At 43.2% G+C, this 21,965-nt stretch overlaps 1 protein-coding gene across 1 annotated transcript; it reads right to left on the reverse strand.

Annotated features, from left to right (window-relative positions):
• Nucleotides 1-206: 206 nt before the first annotated feature.
• LOC119389381 (ATPase family AAA domain-containing protein 3) lies at nt 207-21,884 on the reverse strand. The gene is made up of 14 exons (XM_037656612.2): nt 21,555-21,884; nt 20,312-20,490; nt 19,137-19,196; nt 18,982-19,051; nt 18,085-18,250; nt 17,475-17,544; nt 15,801-16,013; nt 13,811-13,936; nt 5,611-5,735; nt 4,850-4,901; nt 4,681-4,751; nt 4,339-4,506; nt 1,880-1,988; nt 207-979 (listed from the first exon to the last, which is right to left on the reverse strand). The coding sequence occupies exons 1-14, from the start codon at nt 21,763-21,765 to the stop codon at nt 773-775; spliced, it is 1,827 nt and encodes a 608-aa protein (XP_037512540.1). The 5' UTR covers nt 21,766-21,884; the 3' UTR covers nt 207-772.
• Between the last annotated feature and the right edge of the window lie 81 nt (nt 21,885-21,965).

A 21,965-nucleotide genomic window follows, 5' to 3' on the forward strand; every position in this document is an offset into this window, starting at 1 on the left:
CTTGTCAGCATTTGTTGAGCTTCACACTTGCTCAGAGCAGTCTCTGTATACAGGAGATTGTATAGCAAAGTAAACTCACCTTTAAAAAATGGTGTCAGTACCCCTTTTCAACTGCTGTCGCTGTAAAATTGGTGGCATAGCATAGTACTATTACACATGCAACAAGCAAAATGTTGTATGTGTAATGAAAAATGAGCAATCTGCAATGGAGCGAGCTCAATTTTATACAAAACCATTTTACAGGAGTACGTTCTAATACTGTTGTTTGAATGAGACAAACAGTGACAATGTTGTTGTGAATTGGTCACAAGTAGATGATCAACAACAGTCAATCATACTATTGTTCAGGGCGCTACTCGCCTCAGGCTTCAAAGCTTGCACAGTACAATCAAGTTAACACTTATGTATTCAATGCTCAAGTAGAATTTTAGTTTTTATTCTATAAGTTCATCAAAAAAAGCATTTGCTCATTATTTGCACACTGAACAGACTACTACAGTGCTTTGCGTACATCAACAATAACCCTAGGCAATATAACACAGAGCACAGCTCCGGTTAGTTTCATTGTGAGGTCGATATGAACACCTATAAAATACAATGACCCTTACGTAAAAGTTAATGATCACGCGGCTATGGGAGGTGTGTTCTGTCAACAAATATAAATGGACCTAAACAATATGCTTGCATTCCTTTTCTTCTATAGCAACGCTGCGGTCTACTATACAAGTTTTCAAAAACTGCCTATCAACATTATATACAGGGAATGGCAATGCTAAGATGACGCTGCTGTGCTTGGAGGCAATGCAGGGTGACTAGCATAGGGTGTCGCGGATGTGCTAAATCCCCCGGGTGTCCGCTTTCGGTGCTCTTCTTCAGTCTGCCAGGCCACCTTCTGCCTGTTCTGCTTCACAGCGTCATGAACACGGTCCATAATCATAGCTTCGGTTAGAACACCATCATCCGAGGCATATGCTGCCGCCTGTTCGGAAAACAAATATTCTTTATTAAATTGAAAACTAAAGCGAGGCATATGGTAAGCCTTATACAAAAGGAACGCACACTATTTTCACTTATAATCAAGTTTCTCAATGTCACAACGTGAGCATGATATCCGCTACAGCTATTGTTGCCTCAGTTCAAAAGCAATATTTTTGCTTTTTTTTGTGTAAAAACCCTGCTTAAATATTGGGGTTAGATATATTATTATAAACATATTTCACAAATTAATATGTTTCATGATAGCACTTCCATTCTACATCCTCATTTTGTAAGCGCACATGTTGATGGCAATGGTCACATGGCATGAGCAGCACTAACTCAAAGAAAAACTAAGGTGCCTACAAATTTATTGGGCTATTATTCATTCTGTTGCTCCTACAGTTGGTTGATAGTCTGTTAGCTAGACAATGAGCACTTGAAGTACTGGCACTTACCCGAAATTTGCATTCCATTGCCCCTTGACATGCTCCATAGTACTTTTTCCCACACCCACTTTTAGGTGTGGGTGTGAACACACACATAAAAGCAATAAGTATCACTCCCTCACAAATTCTTCCAATGACAAAAGGATGCCGTACTATACAGATGAATTTGGTTTATTTTTTCTCCTAGTCCTTATCTGCTTGGGGCATTCATTTCCAATTGAGGCGTAAACCATTCAAGTATGCTAGTGAGCAGTAATGTGATTAAGCATGTACTAATGGCTGCGGATGAGTGCATGTCACCTTCTTTGACCCAGCTGTGGCTGAAGTATATCTGTCTGTGCATGTCAAAAGCATACACGTCATACTGTGCCAAGGTATGGCCTTTCATCATCATGTGCCATCAATATCATCTGTGTTGATAAAACCACAGTTGTATGTATGACTAAGCAGCTCACCTGCCAGGTCACTCCTAGTTTGGCAATCTCACGTCCCGAAAGCCCTTCCGTGATCCGGGCTATTTCCGAGCAGAGTTTGCTGTAGTCAAACTGAGCCACTTTTAGCCGCCTGCAAAAGCAATGTATATATACATTTTGCAGAATTCCTTCTATTCAGTTGGATGGATGCAAGTTCTGTGTACAGTAAAAACTCGTTAATTCGGAGTTCGCGGGACCAGAAAAAATGTCCAAATTAACCGAATGCCAAATTATCGAAAGTATCATCAAAACAATAAACAAATGTCTGTTACGTCAATGCGCTTGCGTTTTCTTGATGAGTACGTAAACCCCGTACTTATTTTTGCATAAGAGCAGTGTAAAAGCCGAAATTTTCGTCATCCAGCGATTTCATTCACAATGTGACCACGGGGCGCCAGACTTCCGTGCCTGTTTAGCCCGAAACGTGTTCTGCACCCTTCCCGTATTATGAATTGCCACCACCAGCAACACGTGACAATAGTTCTCTCGCAGGTAATAAAATGGTCAACAACTGAGAGTTTGTCCATCGCGATGTAGTAAGAGAGTTATGCCAGCATGCCGACCGTGGCGGAGAAGCTCTTAAACAGCTTCCGCCATGATCGAGTATTGTGACAATTGCAAGTGCATTGCATCAAGTTAAAACGAAGCTGCTGAAGATCAGATACGCATGCGGCCAAAACTGTGGCCACGGAGATAGCGATGCGCTCAGCGCTGCTTCGTTTCGGTTGTGTACAAACGCCATTTTCGCTCTTTTGCGTTGCACATTTGTGGTGCTTCGCGCTCGGCACGCTCCAAGGATCGTCCGGATTGCGACCAAATATGACCGAATTAACGAAAGCTTGATGCCATTAAACAATGCATATGCTGGCCAAGACCAGGGAACACTTTCGAATTATCCGATTTTCCAAATTAACGAGTGTCAAAATAACGAGCTTTTGCTGTAGTTATTAATCCTTGTAAGTAGCCTATCTAAAGAGAAGTAAATATACTTCCCTTGCAACATGTTCCTCCCTTTTTCTATAATTCTGCTATAAATAAAACGAAGCAGAAGTTTAAACCCAAATTTAAATTAGCCAAATGTAGCCACTAATACAGATAGTATAACTGGGGCACTGAAGGAGACGTTACAAGTGCACAAGTTCATCACGTGCATTCCAAGACAGTTGCCCCTTCAAATGAGCCATCAGCTCATAAGCATTGACATGTGCTCTGACACGATGGACAGTAGTGCTAACTGCATGGGCCTTTAAAGACAACATAGCAAAGTGTTCAGATTAAGTTCAACAGGCTTGAGTTCCCATTATGAATATAAGATGTATGAACATCTTCACACCTGCAGCCCTGCACACCTGCAAACCTGCAGCCTAGTGCTCAGCAAAAGAATGCCACAAAGCCACCACAGTAAGTTATTCCTTGTGAAGGACACTGTGAATTTCACTTATAAGGCAGAGGATTGCTCATGGTATCAGAACACTAATTAAATCACGACCATTCTTCAACTTGCAGACTTTGCTTAAACTGTACTACGCCTTCATCCACAGTCATATCACATACTGTATCACGTCATGGGCGAATACCTATCCATCTCATATCCTTCCACTTCAACGTCTCCAAAACCAAGCCATTCGCATCCTAACATTCAGTTCACCGATCACCTGCGCGTCCCCACTTTTTCAGCAACTTAGTGTACTAACAGTGTGTAATTTATTCAAATATAAATTGGGGATTCTTGTATTTAAATGTCTTAACGGTATCATAACAGCCATCGCTTTGGAGAAATTTCAATTGTTAAACTCTAATCCTACTAGGTTTGCCTCAAACAACTTTTTACTCCCACATGCACGCACTAACTACGGCAAACATACTACCATATTTGCAGCTATTCAATTTTGGAATTCAATACCACTAAGCACTAAACAATTGTCATTAGCAGCTTTTAAAAAAGAACTTAAACGTCTTATCTCGCAATCATAACTCACCTGTATTTCTATATCGGCGTTCTCTTACATTTAGGCCCATTACTGTGTGCGTTATTTTCACATTTATTACCCATGCACATTGGAGCTGTTTCAATAGCTATATATCATTAATTAACGTCATTTTGTTCCCGATCCTACTGCCATTTTTATTGTATGTTTCGTTCTTTTCATAGCTTTGTATAATTACTGGACAATGTTTTGTTACCATTTTTACTGGCATTTTTTATCGCATGTTTGTGTTGTTTTTATTACTATCAATAATTACTTAACGCTTCTCAGTTGCCATTTTGTTGTACTTATAAACATGTAATTTTCTGACAGGAGGTCCCCTTTCAGCCTTGTGCTATGGGACCTCCTTCTGTATATACTAACCCCAATGCGTGTATATTTTTTCGCAACAAATAAAGATTTGAATATGAATGGTTGGTTCAACCCGTGCCACTGAGACAAGCGGACACTGACCTCTTGCCCTCAGCAGCTGGCTGGAGGACGAACTTGTCAAAGTAGAGGCGCACCATACGCTCGCGCTCTTCCAGGCCAGGCAGACGGAACTCCACCATCTCATCCACTCGGTCGCTCACGGCCCAGTCAAACTGCTCGGGTGTGTTGCTGGCCAAGACTAGCATAAATCTGTGCGACACCAGCACATTTCAAATGTCACCAATGCTGCAGCTTGCCACAAAGTAGTGCACAGGTTCAGTAAGAAAGTCTTGACAAAGAATTAGGGTTCTTGGAACATCTCTTATTTCACTATCTAAATGATAAAAAAAAAGAAAAACTTTACATAGGATTGCTGCCACTCACTTGTTGGACTGCTCCCCAGTTCGATAAAGGAAAGCATTGAGAGTAGCACGAAGATCTTCACTGATCATTTCCTGGACAAAAGAGAGATACAGTAAAGGGCTTGAACCACCATGCTAAAAACTACGGGAAGGATCCCAAAGGTATGCAAGCTACTGCACAGGACACTTACTGAGCTGCGTTTCCTGAGGAAGGCATCAGCTTCATCAACAAATAGCAGTACTCTGGAAAAAAAAAGCAATGAGAACATTAATCCCAAACATAAAAAAGGAACAATCTGACACGATCTGGCCTGTCTAAATTTCGCACAGTATCTACAAAAGTTGGCCATGTTCCTGGGTAGGTTTGAAGAATGGCCAGTAGGTGGCTGTACTAAGCTGCAATGATAGGTTAGAGCCCAGCAACAGCATAGCAAGGCAGCTTCAATGGCAGCATGCACCGCAGAGGAAACAGTTGAAACTTAGCCAGAGCTATTGAAGTTTCTTAAATAATGAAGCTGACATAGGATGATGATTGTTGGTCATAGAAACAAATGCATGAATAGAAGGAACAATTTCAGAACGACAATACGCCTGAGGAGAGTGAGCCTTCTTCAAGAGCAGCAACAAGGAGGAACAGCAGTAGGTCACGCAGGATGTGCTTGTATAATTGCAATAAATTCCAAACACTTCTTTTCTTACTTATGTCGCTGCAAGGTACTGCAGCAGCTGCATTATATCAAATGAGAACCGAGGAAAACATAATAAATCTTGCCGAGAAATTCTACCCCATAAAATATTTACAGTTTTCCCCTTCAATCCCTTTCACAAAATGACCTCATTATAATTACTTTGCATTGGTGAATTCTGCATTGTCATTTACAGCACACTAAAAAAAATGCCACTGAAAATTCAAATGTTCCCACTCCTACATGAGTGCATGATCTCCTCTTACCCCTGCCTGCTAGTCTGAGACCAGTCAAAGACTTTGTGAACTGCAGACACGCCTTCACGGCCCATTGGAGCCACATCACCACCACTCATGAGTGCATATTCCATGCCCGAGTGCTGAGCCAAGCGCTGCAATCAAGAGAAAGGCACAATGCATTAAGGCAGTTAGTGTACTTGCCTTGTAGGCATATAGGAAAAGGCACAAATAACAGCATATTTCAACATCAATTCATAATATGCCACCCTGCTTCGAAAGCAGTGACTGTAATAAGGCCAATTTGTAAACGATTCAGTTCAGTGCTCAATTGCTGACTCATAACTGAGTAGCACATCGGGGCATGACTGCTATGCAGTAACTCCTCATAATAATGGAATCACTTTGCTTAATGTTTCTTGTGAAACTATGTGCATATCAGACAATACTTTTTGATGTGCAGATGCATGGTAAGCAATGAAATGCCATCCTTTCCTTTCAAAACAGTATGTACAACTGATGGCCCCTTATAACATATACATTGAACAATATAAAGCGCGGCTGAAAATACAGAGCCATAAAACGAAGTACCATATAAGCCACTCAAGCAGAGCTCCACAGCACAACATTTCATGTTAGAATTGCAAAAAAGTGAAACATATGCGTATGCATGGACCAGGGGTGAGACGGCTGAAATTGAATTGGGAGCAGTTTTTGGAAATATGCTAAGGCCTACAGAATTATTTATCATTGAAAATTATTTGCATTACGTTCTAAGGCAGCTTGAGGATATTTTACGTAGCAAGCATTAGAAAAATTTGTTCATCTAATGCGGCCAAGTTACGAAGAGTGAGGTCCATGACGTCACGCCGACACTCAGGTGCTGACATTTAGGCTTGAAATTCAAGAATGAAATCTCGACTTTCGTTTTTTTCCCTATTGTTGAACCTGCTATGCTTAAAATTGTAATAGAGTTCTCAATTATCGGTACTGAACAAGTTTAGTGTTTTCTTTCGTGTCCGTTTAACGATCTCGCTTCTCGTCTGTCTGCATATCATTCAGCAGGAACTCTCGCAGCTCATGTGGCACAAAGAAAGAGAAGACCACGTAGAAAGAGCCATGTAGAAGCGCATGCTCGGCGGAAGCGACAGCAACAACGCCAAGGAATCAAGCAAAGGCTCTCGCTTCGGCAAGGTATCAAATCTAGCACCATAGCTGAACAAGCGCTGCTTTATCCTTATTCTCTTTGGATGCACAAGTACGGTAGTAAAAAGCCAGTGGTATTTGTCCAGATAAGATTCAGCTGATTGACCATCGGTAGGAGGAATGGGTAGTGAAAAAGTTAGTTGTGTGCATGAAGGGTCCAGCACTTGGTAACAGAGCTTGGGTTCGGGATAACAGTTTGGCAGCTAGTAATTCTCAAAACCACCTTGTTTATACAGTTGAACCTCGTTGTAACAAACACTGATATAGCGAATTATCAGTTGTAGCAAACTAAGTACAAAATTTGGTTGGCCACGCTTCGCTTCAGTGACATTTATTAGGGGTGTGCGAATATTCGAAATTTCGAATATTTTTCGAATAGTGTTTGCTATTCGATTCGATTCGCACTGGAATTTTACTATTCAAACTTCCCAAAAACAAATACAGTCAATGCCCGATTGAAAGTGACCCCTTCAGATTTTCAAGATGCTTCATCTCATTGCACACTCGTATTGCGGCAAAGCTGCCTTTCAAGCTCCGTTACGGTCGAACTTTGCCAAGAGACAGTCAACATCAAATTAAAAGTGGTCCCTAGATTTTCAATATGATGCACCTCTTCACACCCCGGTATTGCGGCAAAGCTGCCTTTCAAGCTCCGTTACAGTCGAACTTTGCCAAGACACAATGTCCAATTGAAAGTGGTCTCTAGATTTTCAATATGCTTCACCTCATGACACCCCCGTATTGCGGCAATGCTGCCTTTCAAGCTCCGCTACGGTCGCAAATGTATTAACTCAAGAAAACGCTGGTTCCAACATGGAGATGAAAGATGTGGCAGAGGTGGGGGCTAAATTAACACTGTTTTGGACCTGAAATTTGGACAGGAAGTCCGAAAAATCGGAAGCCGAAGCTTTTTAGCATCCAAAATTTCAGATGTTCTTATATATCGACGTCTACGAGGCAGATTTGGAACTCCGGACTTGAAGGGAGTACACCCTTGTCCGCCACATTAGTTGGGCTTCCACAGAGGTTGAAAGAGGAGGAGAGGCTGAGGAAATGGCATCTTTGCCTATCACATGTAAAGTGTTGTCGGCAACACTTTGGTTGCACCAAATCATGTACATAAATACAATTCGGCCTCTACACTGCCTCATTCTTGATAAGACAACTATGAAACACCACCCCGCCAGTGCTTCATCAACCTACCAAAAGAAACACTTTCATGCTGCTATCTCATAAGAATATGCTTAGGAATCCTCTCTTTTTTTCTGCAATTTCGTTTCGAAGTATTCGAAAAATATTCTAGAAATATTCGAAAAATATTCGATTCAATTCGCACTCACACTTCAATATTCGAATTCGCTTCGCACCCAAAATTTTGCTATTCGCACAGCCCTAACACTTATTCTTCTTATAAGGAAACCGAAAACGCGAGAGCCACCACAATAGTGGCTGTAACGAAGACATGTTCACTTTGCGAGAGGCTCAAAACTCAAAAGATACACCGTAAGAAGCATAAAGTGATTGTTAATTCCTCTTATATAGGAACCGTACGTAACACAAAAGTGAAGCTTGCCTCCTCAAAAGTAGTTGCGACTGTGTTCAATGTTAAGAAATACAGTTCATGCAGTGTGTGTTGCAAGCAGGCCGACATCTCAGCCTTCTATGTGGATTTTGATCCGATTCCATAGTGTCTTTGGCAGCCCGGTAACTTGCGTCACGCTCAGATTCTTGAATGCAAGAGGCGCAGCTTCTAGTGTGTGCCTAGAATGTGTGAAAACGTTGCCCTATGGAGCATACCTTGCTGACCTGGTGTAGCCATGACAACCTCTGTCCACATGACGTTCACCGTTCGAAACTTTCCCGCGGCACCTACTGCAAGTGCAGTTGCAAAGTACCACTATGAATGAAGGAAAGAAGGTTACTTTTTAAGGGCTCGTTTTTCTTTGTTGGACACAATATTGTGTCCAACAAAGAAAAACGAGCCCTTAAAAAGTTATCTTTTTTCCTTCATTCATAGTGAGGGTCTCGTTCTGGCAGACTTGATGCCTTCAGGTAGTATACGAGGGATTATTGGTCAGCCGCCACTCGTCAAAGAGATTACATACTATGTGACGCCAGCAGGCAAAAAAAAGTGTTCCACACACGCTGCATGGCTGCGATCTGCGCTAACACTCCTAGGTTTAAATGCACATATATACCCCATAAAGTGGACGGGAGGATGACCACCGCCGTAGCTCAGTGGTAGAGCATCGGATGCGTTCGAATGCGTTATTCGAATGCATCGGATGCGTTATTCGAAGGTCGCAGGTTCGGTCCCTGCCGGCGACAGGTTATCTTTTCGTCCACTTTACTTTCTTCACATTTATATCCTACTTACTACAAATACCCCCTATACTTTTATAGCACATTTCAAGCACGAGCATTTTTAGCCGGAAAATACTCTTGTGCGCTTATTTTTGTATGTCTGTGAGCTATGTTTAATACAATGCGTAATTCTTATTTATAAAAAACTGTTAAAGTCGTTTTTTTAGGATTTTGCTTGATTTTACTATGAATAAACCATGTGTATGTAACAACAGAAATGATTTTTTTCTCACTTAACGGTCACGGAAAAAAATTTTAGACAACTTTTTTCTTAAATATGATTGTCTGAAGAATTTATTTCAGCAATAAAAAAATTACACATTTTTGGACTGGATTTTGCGAAAAAATTCGACCCTCAAAGGGTTAAAAAAACCGAGCAGTGGCAAATCACCGGGCATGAAAACTGTCTCATATGATCGCCGACGCGCCATGAGCTACGAATAAAGCGCCGAGGTGCCCATTAATGTTGTTTGAGCAGGTTTGACCGCTCACGAGCACAAATTACACGCACTCTGTGCGTTCTGTCACCACGGGTGCGCAAATCGTGCGAGTTTTCCGGCGCACACTAGACGACGAGTCTTGATAGCTGCTACCACATGAGTCTCTCGCTACCCGCAGACACCCAATGTACGGATGCAGCATCGATGGCTTCGTTAAATGCAATGCAAATTTGCTTGTCTAAATAAATAAATTAGTTGCTTTGCATTCATTCTGGCCGATCGCAGAACTCTTAAGATGTCCCTCACAGAACCCCTGGATTCCGCGGAACCTAGTTTGAGAACCCACGCGCTAGAACATCACAGAGACGCGTTGCATGCAGGAAAATAGTTGACGCCACGTTGACGCAAGAAGGTACTTGCCCACGGCAAACGCGCGTGTAGGCGACCACACACAGCAGCGTTGACACGAAAAGCGCAGCAAACGGAGGAACACGCTACGTGCAATAAAGAACGTGAGAGCCAACCCCACTACGCATGCCACTCGGTAGTTTTCACTTAGCGACCATAGCACCAGAACACACAGCCTAGCGAGTAGAAGCCGCAAGCTCGGGGCATGGCAGCACATTTTTGCAGGGTCACGCATATTGACAACAGTTCAGAGGAGATTATGGCGGCATCAGAGGGGCTTTCATTAGAAAGATGCATAGAAGAAACACGCTTGGGCGCATCTGTGTGTTCTGCGAACGCATTATTTTCTTGGTATTCCTGGCGCTGCTTGGAAAATCATGTTGTCAACTCAGCCTTTTTCCTGACTGAAGCTGACACGGGCATCAAAATTCTTGCCTTTGAGGCTTTTTTGGAGCAGTTCGGCACAATGTTTGCGATTTTTATGCTTTTGGAGCAGCTTGGAACAGGAAGACGGAATCGTATAAAAAATGGACAATATGTGCAGCTGTCTCACCCCTGATGGACCTAAACACACAGATCAGGCCGTGCCTTTAAAGGAGCACTGACAAAAAAAATTTGCACCTTGTTTTTTTTTGTTGCAATAGATAGCTTATGATCCACTTACCACGGCTGCAAACCTCGTTTGCGCGAGTGCGCGACGGTTATATATTTATTTTATTTTTATTATTTTTATTTAGTACATACTGCAGACCACATTGTGGTCCTTGCAGGACGGGCATACATAATTGTACACACAACTAAATATATACATATGTATATACATACACACATACACATACAAATATATACACACATATATACACATATATAAATGCCTATAGATACATATTCAAAAGAACGTAACAGAATTGCAATAGAATGCACATAAAAAAGGTACAGAAATGTACATGTCACCCAGATCGTCACAAGTTCTACGGTGCGGGCAGAGAATTCCATTCTGAAATGGTCCGTGGAAAAAAGGAAAACTTATACGTGTCTGTCCTAGCATAGATAGGTGTTAATGCATCAGAGCGATGGTGCCGTGTTTGCCTTGTGGAAAGAGGGCTTACATAAAGGGAAGGATCGAGGGTGAACTTATGGTCAATTAGATTATGTAAAAAATCCAAGCGGTACTTCTGTCTTCTTGATTCAAGAGAAGGAATCTCATTAGCCAACATTAGCTGTGACGGGGAGTCCGAACGTTTGTATTTCGAATAAATAAAACGAACCGATTTTCTTTGTATTCTCTCAAGTTTGTTGATATTGAGCTTAGTGTACGGGTCCCGTGCTACGCAGGCATATTCTAGTTTTGGGCGGATATAGGTTAGGTAGGCGAGTAACTTAACGTTTGAAGGAGAATTTCTAAGTTTGTGTCGCAGATAAGCTAGTTTGCGGAATGCAGCAGAGCATGTGTTCTCAATATGAAGGTTCCAAGAGAGATTGGCAGTGAAGGTTACGCCAAGGTATTTATAGCTATCAACTTGTTTTAATGGGACAGACGCCATTTTGTACACGTGATCGAGGGGATTCTTTTTATGCGTTATGCGAAGAGAGACTGTTTTGTCGGTATTTGCAGCCATGCCCCATTTTTCGCACCACAAGGATATGTTATTCAAGCTAAAATCTAGTTCCCTCTGATCTTCCACAGACTTAATTGTACGAAACACAACACAGTCGAAACACAACACAGTAGAAACGTTTTTAGAGTGCCCAGTCGCAGTTTCGGTTTCAAAGAGCACCAAGCTAGGCAGCACTATTTCCGGAGGACGGGTAAACACAGCTGGCCACGTGACCACGCAAAATTGTGACGTAGGCGACGCGCAAGAGCGGGTGTGGCGTGCGCCGCACTTGCGGTTCGTCTGCTACACCAGTTCGTCTGACGCGGGACGCTTCGAGCTGCTTGCTTTTTGATCCGTGTTTTTCACGCTAGAAGTGCAGATGTCGTCCATGTCGTTGCCAGGCATGGTTCGAGCAGTCAATAGAGTGTTTTAGTCTGTCCGGCATTAAAAAAGGCGTCGCGTAAAACCAAATAAAGTGTCCCCAAGGTGGCATTAGGTCAAGTGGCGCCAGCTATGGAGGATTAGAAACAACAAACGCGTAATCTATGTCCTCCGAGCATTCAAAAGCGCCCATTTCGACTCGTTAACCCTACAGCGTCGATTATTTGACTATGGCTCTCAAAAACGGCGCTGAATCGGGACATATACATTGCTGTCGTAGCTTAAGGACATGAATCTAAAGCAAATGGAAGCATCAGTTCGGAGCTTACACGCTACAGAGCGCACGGCGGCCACTTGATAGATTCGAAGTGGACGACAACCGCTTTTGGCAGTGCGGCCATGTTTTTCGGAGGCGCGAATGCCTTGCTGGAGAAGCTTGCCGTGCACGTTGGACAGCTCTCGCGTGTGCGGCGACGGCCGATGTTCTGCGGGCCATAACATCTGCCAAATGGCACGACGAGCGAACAGCGGAAGGGAGCACAACCAGCACACGCAAAGCCGCAGGCACGGAGGAAGAAATGACAGGTAGCACAAGCGCAACGGCACAACCAGCAACCAGCCAACACAAACTCGTGACGTAGGTTTGTTTACATATCCGCCGCGTTGATGTCGGCGTCGCGAGGTGCTCGCATCTCGCTCAGTTGCGCGGCATGCACTTTAAAATTGATTTTAAATATGTTCTAGGCTATATTGGCCCTTGATATTTCGTAGACGTTGTGTATGGCTCCAAACACATTTATTTCACTCATTATCTCGCCTTCGAAATTTTGTGTCAGTGCTCCTTTAAGTTTACCAAGCTATTTCTGCAATTTATATGTGAGACGTACAGTAGAACCCCGCTGTTACGTTCCTCACTGCTGCGTTTTCCCGGCTGTTACGTCATTTTCTGCCGGTCCCGGCATAGCTCCCATAGGATACAATGTATTGGGAACCCCGCTGTTACGTCACAACTGTCGGACCGTTCCCGTATGATACGTCGCGAAGTGCGCTCGGAGCCGACCGAGTTACTACCGAAGGGAGCGGCCATGGTGCATTTTCACGCAGCTTGGCCTGGTTTGACCGTAATATTAGCCGCATGAGAGGCGCAAGCAACAAAATCTTTCAATTGATGCAAACAAAAGCATGGCCTTCGAGATTCCTACTGCAAAGATGGCGTCTATGACGTAATTGGTCGCGAAAGCAAGGCCTTCGAGATTCGCATTTACTATTGACAAAAGCATAGCCTTTGAGATTTGTATTGCACAAACATGGCGTCTATGACGTAATTGCTTGCGAAAGCAAGGCCTTCGAGATTGGCATTCACTTCTGCCATTGCATTGGCGTAGACTCATCATCATCGTTATTTGTCGGAGGACGGGAGGAGTTCGAGCTGGTTGGAGCTCACACGGTCGTGCGCGCGGTTCGCAGTCGGACTCGCCGCGCTGGTCGTGATTGCGTGTGCTTAGTTCTTTCATGCCTACAGCTGTTGGTGTTAAAAAAATCACATACATTGATTACATTTCTGTGGATGAGGCCGTCCCCAGCTCCGCGTTTCAATCCATCGACTAGATCGCGGCTGAGCGTGCCAATTTTGGTGCTGCTCGTAAGCATTGAAATAAAATTCTTTACCACTAAATATTTTGTCGTTTTTCCTGTTTTTCGGCTCTTACGTTTCCCGTCTCTTACGTTTATTTCCTACGGTCCCTTCAAAAACGTATCAGCGGGGTTCTACTGTATTTATTTTTTTTTTTTTTCTAAGTATGCCACACACACAGCAAGGCATTGACATCCTACCTTGGCAAAGAGTGTCTTGCCAGTACCAGGAGGCCCATACATAAGAATGTTCCTGTACATCCCTTTGTTCTTCTTGGTGTTCCTTGTGGCTATGGCAATGTCCCTGAGCCGCTCCTCCAGCTTCGGCTGAAAGTGAGTAGAATGAGAAGGGCATTGGTCGGCTGTGCACAATACTGTCAGTGAACCTTGCAGAAGGAAGTCCTATTCATGCAGTGAATCAGTGAGCCCTGTGAAAAACAGGCCAGTGCTACTTCATAAAATACCAAACAATGAAACGAGCCCTCAAAATTCCTTTTCCTCGTTCATTCATAGCAAGGGTCTCATTCCGGAAGACTGTATGCCTTCAGGTAGTATGCAAGGGCTTATTAGTCAGCTGTCCGCTCGTTAAAAAAAGGTCACGTACTACATGACGCCAGCTGGCAAATACAAAGTTTGCTCTACACTCGCCGTCATGGCTACGAGCGGCACAGACTAACACTCCCAGGTTTGCACGCGCATAAAAACCCGATAAAGCGGACGAGGAGACGACCGCCGCCGTAGCTCAATTGGTAGAGCATTGGGCACGTTAGCCAAAGGTCGCAGGTTCGGTCCCAGCCGGCAGCAAGTTGTCTTTTCGACCACATTACTTTCTTCACATCTATGTCACAATTACTACTTAACACAGCCAAAATAACATCCCCCATACCTTCCTTGGCTTCATTATCTGTCGGTTTTCATTACGGTTGTATCAAAGAAATGAGCTCTCAAAATTCCCTTCCTTCGTTGAAGGAAACAAAGCGTCTCGTGTTCTAAAAGGTCGGTCTGATTTTAAAAAAATTGCAGTGACTTGCAAGGAAGTATACACGTTACCGATGCTACACGTGCTAAACAAACTTTGAGTCACTGGAACATAGCAGGTGCTTAAGAGAAACACTCTATTCACCTTAGTTAAGGCATTTTTATGACTGTGGGTACTTACAAGTGCTTGGGAACATTGAGATTCTGTGGGAGCATTGCAAATAGAAGAATAGGCAGAGGCATTAAGAAGTCATTAAATGACTGCAGAAGTGAATTTATTCGTACTGAACTCTTCATTTGCTCGACTAATGAAAACTTAATTTCTTTGTCAGTTATGTACAATGTACGATTATCTTTTTGTAGTGCTTTCTCTCCTCTTTGCACAATTCTATAGCTTAAATCAGGGGTCTCAAACTCACCTCAGCTAGCTGGCCGCAGTCACTAAATTTAGTCCCGCAAGGGCCAGGAGAGTGAAAAAGGTTGGAGCGGAGGGGGTCAACGCTGCCATTTGAAAGAAGGCCTTTCCCATATCTCATATATGGGCCATTTCTGAACGAGATTTCACGTCGGGTTTCAAGAACCACATCAATACTGATTTCCAGAATGATTGAAATCTGGACACTAATTTTGAGATATCCACGGTTATGTTTCAACACATGGAGACCGCATGGGGTGCCTCACAAAAAATATGCTTGAGAACAGACCAGTCTCTGCAGCTTACCCGAACAAAGCGTGCTTAATCGCAACATGCGTGAGAATAATGTGAGTACCATTTAGCAAAGTCACAAGACTACTACTCCTTGCGAAGCTGTGGGCCGTGTGTTTGAGAACCCTGGTTTAAATTGTATGTTGCCAATTTTTTTTATCAATCCTTTTAACTGAAAGTAACAGAGCATGTCTGTGTAGCCTCATCTTTTTGTGTAACATCCTTTTTTGCGCTAAAAATTAACCTATGAACAAACTAGACCATCATAATACTTTACAGATATTATTGTACAGTATACTATCAACTTTCCAAACACACATTTGAAGCAAGCAAGAAAACAAAGAATAAAGGAAGTAAACCTTCCATATCCATAAGAGACCCAGTACTGCGCTTGCTTTACAAGTACGATAACGAAGCAATGTGTAACGACTGTAGTTGAATGCGAAAAATATTGTTGAATTCAAAAAATCTTAGCATAATAAACAAGGAAAACATGGGCAAACTTACATCAAGCACAACGCCTTTGAGAGCATCCGTAGGCTTGCTTGTGAGCTGTCGGACCGTGCGAATGGGGTGCTTGATAGCTTCCATGACTGTGAGCCGAGAGGTGTCGCGCACCAGTGACGGCTTACCTAAGCGCATTTCGACATATCGTGCTGCAATGCCTGTGCCCAGCTTGGCCGAGTACACACCAAGAGCCAGCAATGTCACCCCAGCAGCCTGCACACAAAAGAAACAACCGTGAACTGACAGTCGCTCTGAAATAAGTTAAGATTTGAATGAACCGGAACATGCATGCCAACCTAGAGACTTCTAAAATTGGTAGATTTGCCGGGTGGGGGGGGGGGGGGGGGGAGGGGAGGGGCTTAAAAAGAAAGGCAACACCTGTGATCGGTCTAGCCTACGAGATTCACCTTGATCTCAAATGGTCACATCAAAAGGGGCCCTTCAGCACTTTACTCAGAAGACGCTGACAATCAGTATTCAAGAGTCCCCAGAACATGTGGCCCAAGTACAGCAAAACACGCAGCAGAGAACTTGCATCTTCATTGCACAGACAGCTAAAAATAACTTCCTTTCCTCTCGGCGAACTGCATAGTTGAAGTGACGAACACAGCTAGTGGCCGATTTCATGAGCATGAAGCATCCCTGGTAAAAAATTATATTGACTCTTTTGAGTTTAATAAATAAAAAAAGTCTCTTTGGAAACACCAAAGCAGCAACTCATCTTAGGCAATCCAGTATCGATTAATGGCCATTTCGTTATTGTCTTGTTTTCTGCTACGTTTGTGTAAGGCGGCACACGCCGTATTATGTACAAGCTATTTCGAACAATATGTGCCTGAGTGGGGGGTCAATTGTCTTGTACTGCACCCACTAAGAGAGTACTTACTGATTCACGTTATGGTTTCCAAAACAAACCACTGGTATGCTTGCCAGGGCACGCTTTGCTTCTTTTACGCACCTTGGAAGCTAGACACCTTGGCAGACATTGGCTTGTGCTTAGTTAATTTAAAGTGCTTCAAAATGTGCAATCAGGGTTTGGTCACTATCCATCGGTGAACCTGACACGTGACAAAATCAGTGAGCATGAAGCTGCGCCAGACTTTAGCACAACAGTAGCTCAGTAGCGCTTTTAGCGCTTGTTAGACCTATACATTCCCTGTTCTCAAATGGCTTGGATTTAAATTCGACTTTGGCTAGCTATCTAGCTTGTGATGGCTATCAATGTAGCAGTGCTACAAGACTCAAGTTCGTTTATTTTTTTATGCTGAATTGAGGCAGTTTATTTGAAGAGTTATGGCCATGCTTGTACAATCTGGAGGACAGGTCAGAAATTGGGAGTCTCCCGTCAAATTGGGAGAGTTAGCAGGTATGTATTTAAGATTACTACATTTTGAAAGGGCCACTACACAGTCACCCCACTACTCTCTGATTACCACTGTAAATGAGAGAAGAGGGGCCACTATGTTTATATGTACATGATGAAAAAAAAGGGCTCTCAGCAATCATCTTAATTCAAAATATCAATTTGAAGCCGTAGTCTCCAAGCTTCCCGCTCCCAACCTGGTGTTTGAATATGAGAGGTTCACAATATATAACGTGAATAAACAAACAAAAAATGTGCACCAATTTGTTTTGCGTTTTCTGTACGAACCACAAACTTCAAAACAAACTTACCGTGGCTGACACCTTGTCCCAGTCAGTAATGAATGCTCTAAATCCTTCGCCAAACACAGCACCTGCCGTCCTACAAAGACCATGACAGAAAACTGCTAATTCATTTCAATGCTTGGATAGAAAATGATGTGAAACTTTATTTTACATCACCAAATGGGACAACCGAATAAAAGCTCCCTGATGCACACGTTGTATTGCTTTCGGTCACTCTTGGTGTTTGTAAGTTGTTGAAACTTCTCAATATTACTTTTCTTAACTAGTGCTTTCATGTTTTTACATTCGTATAATAACATCTATTTGCAATTTGCTAACGTTACTCTTCTTGACTAGTGCTTTCATGCTTAACTTAAAAATGAATATAATACTCTCAATGCTTTATGTTGTTTTTTTCACTCTGCTGCTTTTCCTTGTACTTACAGGTAAATTCTATGGTGTTATAAGAATATGTGTATGCACATGATGCATTTTATTTTTTATTTTTATCCATTTTTTCATTGAACCCACAACCAGCATTAGGCTATGGGTCCAACCAGTTTCAGTAACTCTGTGTGTTCTGTGTCTCCAAATAAAGAAATTTAAACTGAATTGAAACTGAAACAAAAGTGCTCACTTGATTGACTCGAGGACAGTGGCCCTGTTTTCAGCAGCCTTCACCTTGATCTGTTCAATGTAGAGGTCCTGGTTCTCGCGGTCAATCTTGGCCTTGGCCCGCAGCTCAGCCTCCAGCTTCTTCATGTCATTCTTGTGCCGCAGCTCCATCTCGTGCTCTATCGTGGCTGCACACATTATTGAGAAGGATGGAGTACGACACGACACGTCATTGCCTTGATAAGGAGCAGAATGTGATTTCCAACGTGAATAACACTTAGGATACCTTTCCCTTTCGGCTTTCATAGGTGCTTGTTTACAGCAGCCATGGCACTTGTGCTTACGCAGTGCAAGTTACATTACTGTTTACATGAAAAAACCCATTCCAGTTGATACATACTAAAACCCTTTTCTGCAATGTAATACATGCACTCCAATACATGCACTCTAATACATGCACTCCAATAATGCAATCATTAAGGCATGCCCCCACACATCTGACTGCACTGCTTGATATTATGACGCAGTCACGATACTTTTTGTTAGTTACTTGCGAGAAATGTCACAGTGTTTCGGAGGCTTGTGTGTGTTCTCACTTGACGGGCATCGAATTAGCAGCATGAAGCTAATTTCTCATTAGCAATCATGATACAATTGTGCCTAAACAATGCGGCTTGTTTGCCAATGCATGAGCATACAAATACTGCAAGAAGCAAATTCTCACTATGATGTTCAATGCAAAAGTATGACATCATTTTTGTCCGTCAATCTTACAAAATACTTAACGATAAATGGAAGGGAAGAATGTGAAATCACTACGTTTGAAGCCACTTGCTGATGACTTCACATCCAGAACATCATTTCTGATTATTTAAATTATAGCAGTGCAAAAACATGCAATATTAACGGATGAGCTCACCTCTTCTTAAGGCTTCTTGCTTTGCCACTGACTCCTCTTGACGTTTCAAGTTTTCCTCATTTGCTCGTTGCTAAAGAATGACAAAGGAAAGGTTGTGGAAACTACGCTTCAGGAACAAGGGCTCAGGCAAACCGCAATGAAATTTGAGATCATACCTGCTGCAGCAGCTGGTCATCATAGCGCTTCCTTGCAAGCTGATCTTGATATACAGCCCGCTGTACATAAATAGAACATCAATGACAACCTGTTAAAATGAGACATTATTCTCTGCAACACCACAGCACTATGCATGCCAGAAAACTTGAAATGTCACAGATGTGATGGAATTGTGAAGGTAACCATTACTCACAAGGACATAATGTGAGGTCACCCCAACCCTGCAGGCTTCAGTGCCGAGTAAACTAGCCTACTTGGGTGCTTTAACACTGCCAGTGCCTTTAACAGCACAATATTAGTCTTTTCTGTTTCCAGGAACAATAAGCAAATTTGTTTAAAAAAAAAAGAAACCATAGTTCCTTTTCATGACATAGTCTAATACAACCCTGAAATGACTCCAGCTATGACTATGTTAGAGTAATCAAATTTACCAGAATGAATTGACTGTCAAAGGCATTTGAATTGCCCCGAACAGGCAAACAAGATGACTAGTGACAATTAAAGCAAGTATTGCACTGTGAACTGCACTTTAGCAGGGTGTGTATAGGAACACGAGGACTTTATGGCACCACGAGATGTCAATATCTAAAAGGCACCCTCTTCCTTTTTTCATGGATGCTCGTGCGGCACGTTAAACATGCTTTTAAGCCAAGCCTCTAAATTCAGGCCACGTCATCCGCTCCAATGAGTTGCACAGTGGCCTGGCTCATGCAGCCAGCTTTTCAATTCTGCAGTAGTTTCCCACGCTTTCAGTGCACCTATTTTGCACTCCCATGGTGTTGTGCCATGAATGACGGCTGCTTGGCCTGACAGCACTGCTAATCAAATACTTCGATGAAAGCTGAAGTACATGCGACTACAGCAGAGCTTGCAACAAACTTCGAAGTGTTGGAGGCTACTAAGCCATGTATAAACATTCACAACAATGTTAAGGAGCGTCTTGCCACCCTCTGGAAGTGGCCACTGTGTCAGCAAACGTAACTCTGGTGAGCTTTGTCTGCATGACACCTTGCACCATAGCGACACCTTGCTAGCACCTCAATGAAATTGAGGGTAACAGTGCATCAGCACACTTTTGCATTCGAGACTTCAGGGCCGTAGTGCAGATGATGAATTGGCACATGTGGTGCGGTGGACAGCGCACAAAATGAACAGACCCAACTACGTCACTAACCTGTTGGTGCTGTTTCGTTTCCTCGGCCAATGTCTTTCTCCGCTCTTCCTGCTGCACTCTGTGGGCATCAAGCTTGGAATTTTCAATGTGGGCTTCAAACTCCTTAATTTTAGTTTGATGCTCCAGTTGCAGCGTCTTCTCCTGCATCTTTGATAGCTCCAGTGCCTCTTTTGCATGACCTTGTGAAGTTGAAACAAGCAAGGGAAGTGACCATTGAGAACATTGTACAAATAGCACACAGCAGTTACTTGAGGTGGTTTATCCATATCAGTAAACACTGGCAAACATTACAAATAAAATGTCATTTCATCAAACTTCAAGGATCCGAAGACAGCCTGAAGCTGACCAATGAAGGGCCAATACAGCATGAAGCCAGTAATCTTTGGCTTCATTTCACAGCAGCCTGCTATGAGGTTAGCAGAGAGGGGCGGCCAAGTTTTTTTTTTCTTCTTTTTTTTTTTTAAGGATCAGCTGGTTCTTCTAAACAGAGCCCAGATATCATGCAGAACCATGAAGATCACACAGTAAAACCTTACTGATGCCTTTCCGACGTTAAGGTTGAGAATTAAACACCAGTCCCGTTAAATTCTCATGGAGTCGTGTGTAGAGGCTTCCAATTTTAGATGTTTACCTTCATGGCTGTTATGACCAAGAACTGTGATGGGGCTTATGTGAAGTGATATATGCTGCTGCCGAAGACGGTCACAGCATATACATTGTGCTGCCTCCGTCACAAGAAACACCAACATTGCCCATCTTGTCTTTCCGGCACTTCGCCAGGTCGCCAACTGCCGGCTGGGAGCCAACATCCTTCATTTATTATTATAGCTGTCTTCACGTTTGCGATATGCTTGCACTTCTGTTATCTAACCAATGAACCAAACAATTTGTTACGTTTTCCCGGATCATACGTTCATTTACCATAGTCTCTTGAAAAACACAGACACGGTTATCTGTGCATCTTTTTCTGGTACGTAAACTATTTGAAAGATTTGTGCTACTTTTTGACGGATGCCAACGTTTTCTTTTGGTGTTTCATAATCATCAGCCCTTACGTGACCTGCCAGATCGCAAATTCGATGATCCTCCGGTGCTGCAGCCAAATAATTCCAGACATATCTCGGATAAAGTCGCATGATGCAAGACCGGCGAGAGTACATAGCGGTTACGAGAGACTAGTTAAGAGCCCACAAGAAAGCGCACTCTGGTTTTATTTTGTTCTGGCCAACTGACGAGTACTCACGCGATGCTTCTAAATCACGTGCCGCCTTGGCCGCTCTTTCGAGAGCGCTCGAGTCAAAGTGGTAACCCTCCATCCTCGATGACTTCTTGCCGTCGTCGCCACCGCCACCGGCGGCCGCGCCGCCGCTCTGAACGGGTACACCGAGGCTCGAGAGGTCCGGCATTTCCCCACCACCAGGTTGATCCCTCTTGATCCCAAATAACCACGACATTTCAGATCGACCGCGAAGCTGTGGCCGCGAAACTCGAACCGCTCCTCCGAAAGTTCACCGCGGAAAACACGTGCGCCTCGCGAGCGCCTTCGATGACCGGCTAGGGCAGCGACTACGGACGACTGACGTCGGCTTCTTAGAAATGATCCAGCGTGAAGCCGCAGTAAAAGGCGAAAACTTTTAAATTTAGCCCAATAAAA

This window comes from Rhipicephalus sanguineus, chromosome 4, assembly GCF_013339695.2.
Source record: "Rhipicephalus sanguineus isolate Rsan-2018 chromosome 4, BIME_Rsan_1.4, whole genome shotgun sequence".
NCBI lineage: Eukaryota > Metazoa > Arthropoda > Arachnida > Ixodida > Ixodidae > Rhipicephalus > Rhipicephalus sanguineus.

What these genes read in the sequence shown, in the direction of transcription:
- LOC119389381 (XM_037656612.2), bottom strand. Translation starts at nt 21,765, where the DNA reads ATGTCGTGGTTATTTGGGATCAAGAGGGATCAACCTGGTGGTGGGGAA. An exon ending in ACGTGATTTAGAAGCATCGC is followed by an intron (nt 20,491 to 21,554) that starts GTGAGTACTCGT and finishes CAACTTCACAAG; the next exon opens with GTCATGCAAAAGAGGCACTG. An exon ending in CCAGCTGCTGAGGGCAAGAG is followed by an intron (nt 1,989 to 4,338) that starts GTCAGTGTCCGC and finishes TTGCTTTTGCAG; the next exon opens with GCGGCTAAAAGTGGCTCAGT.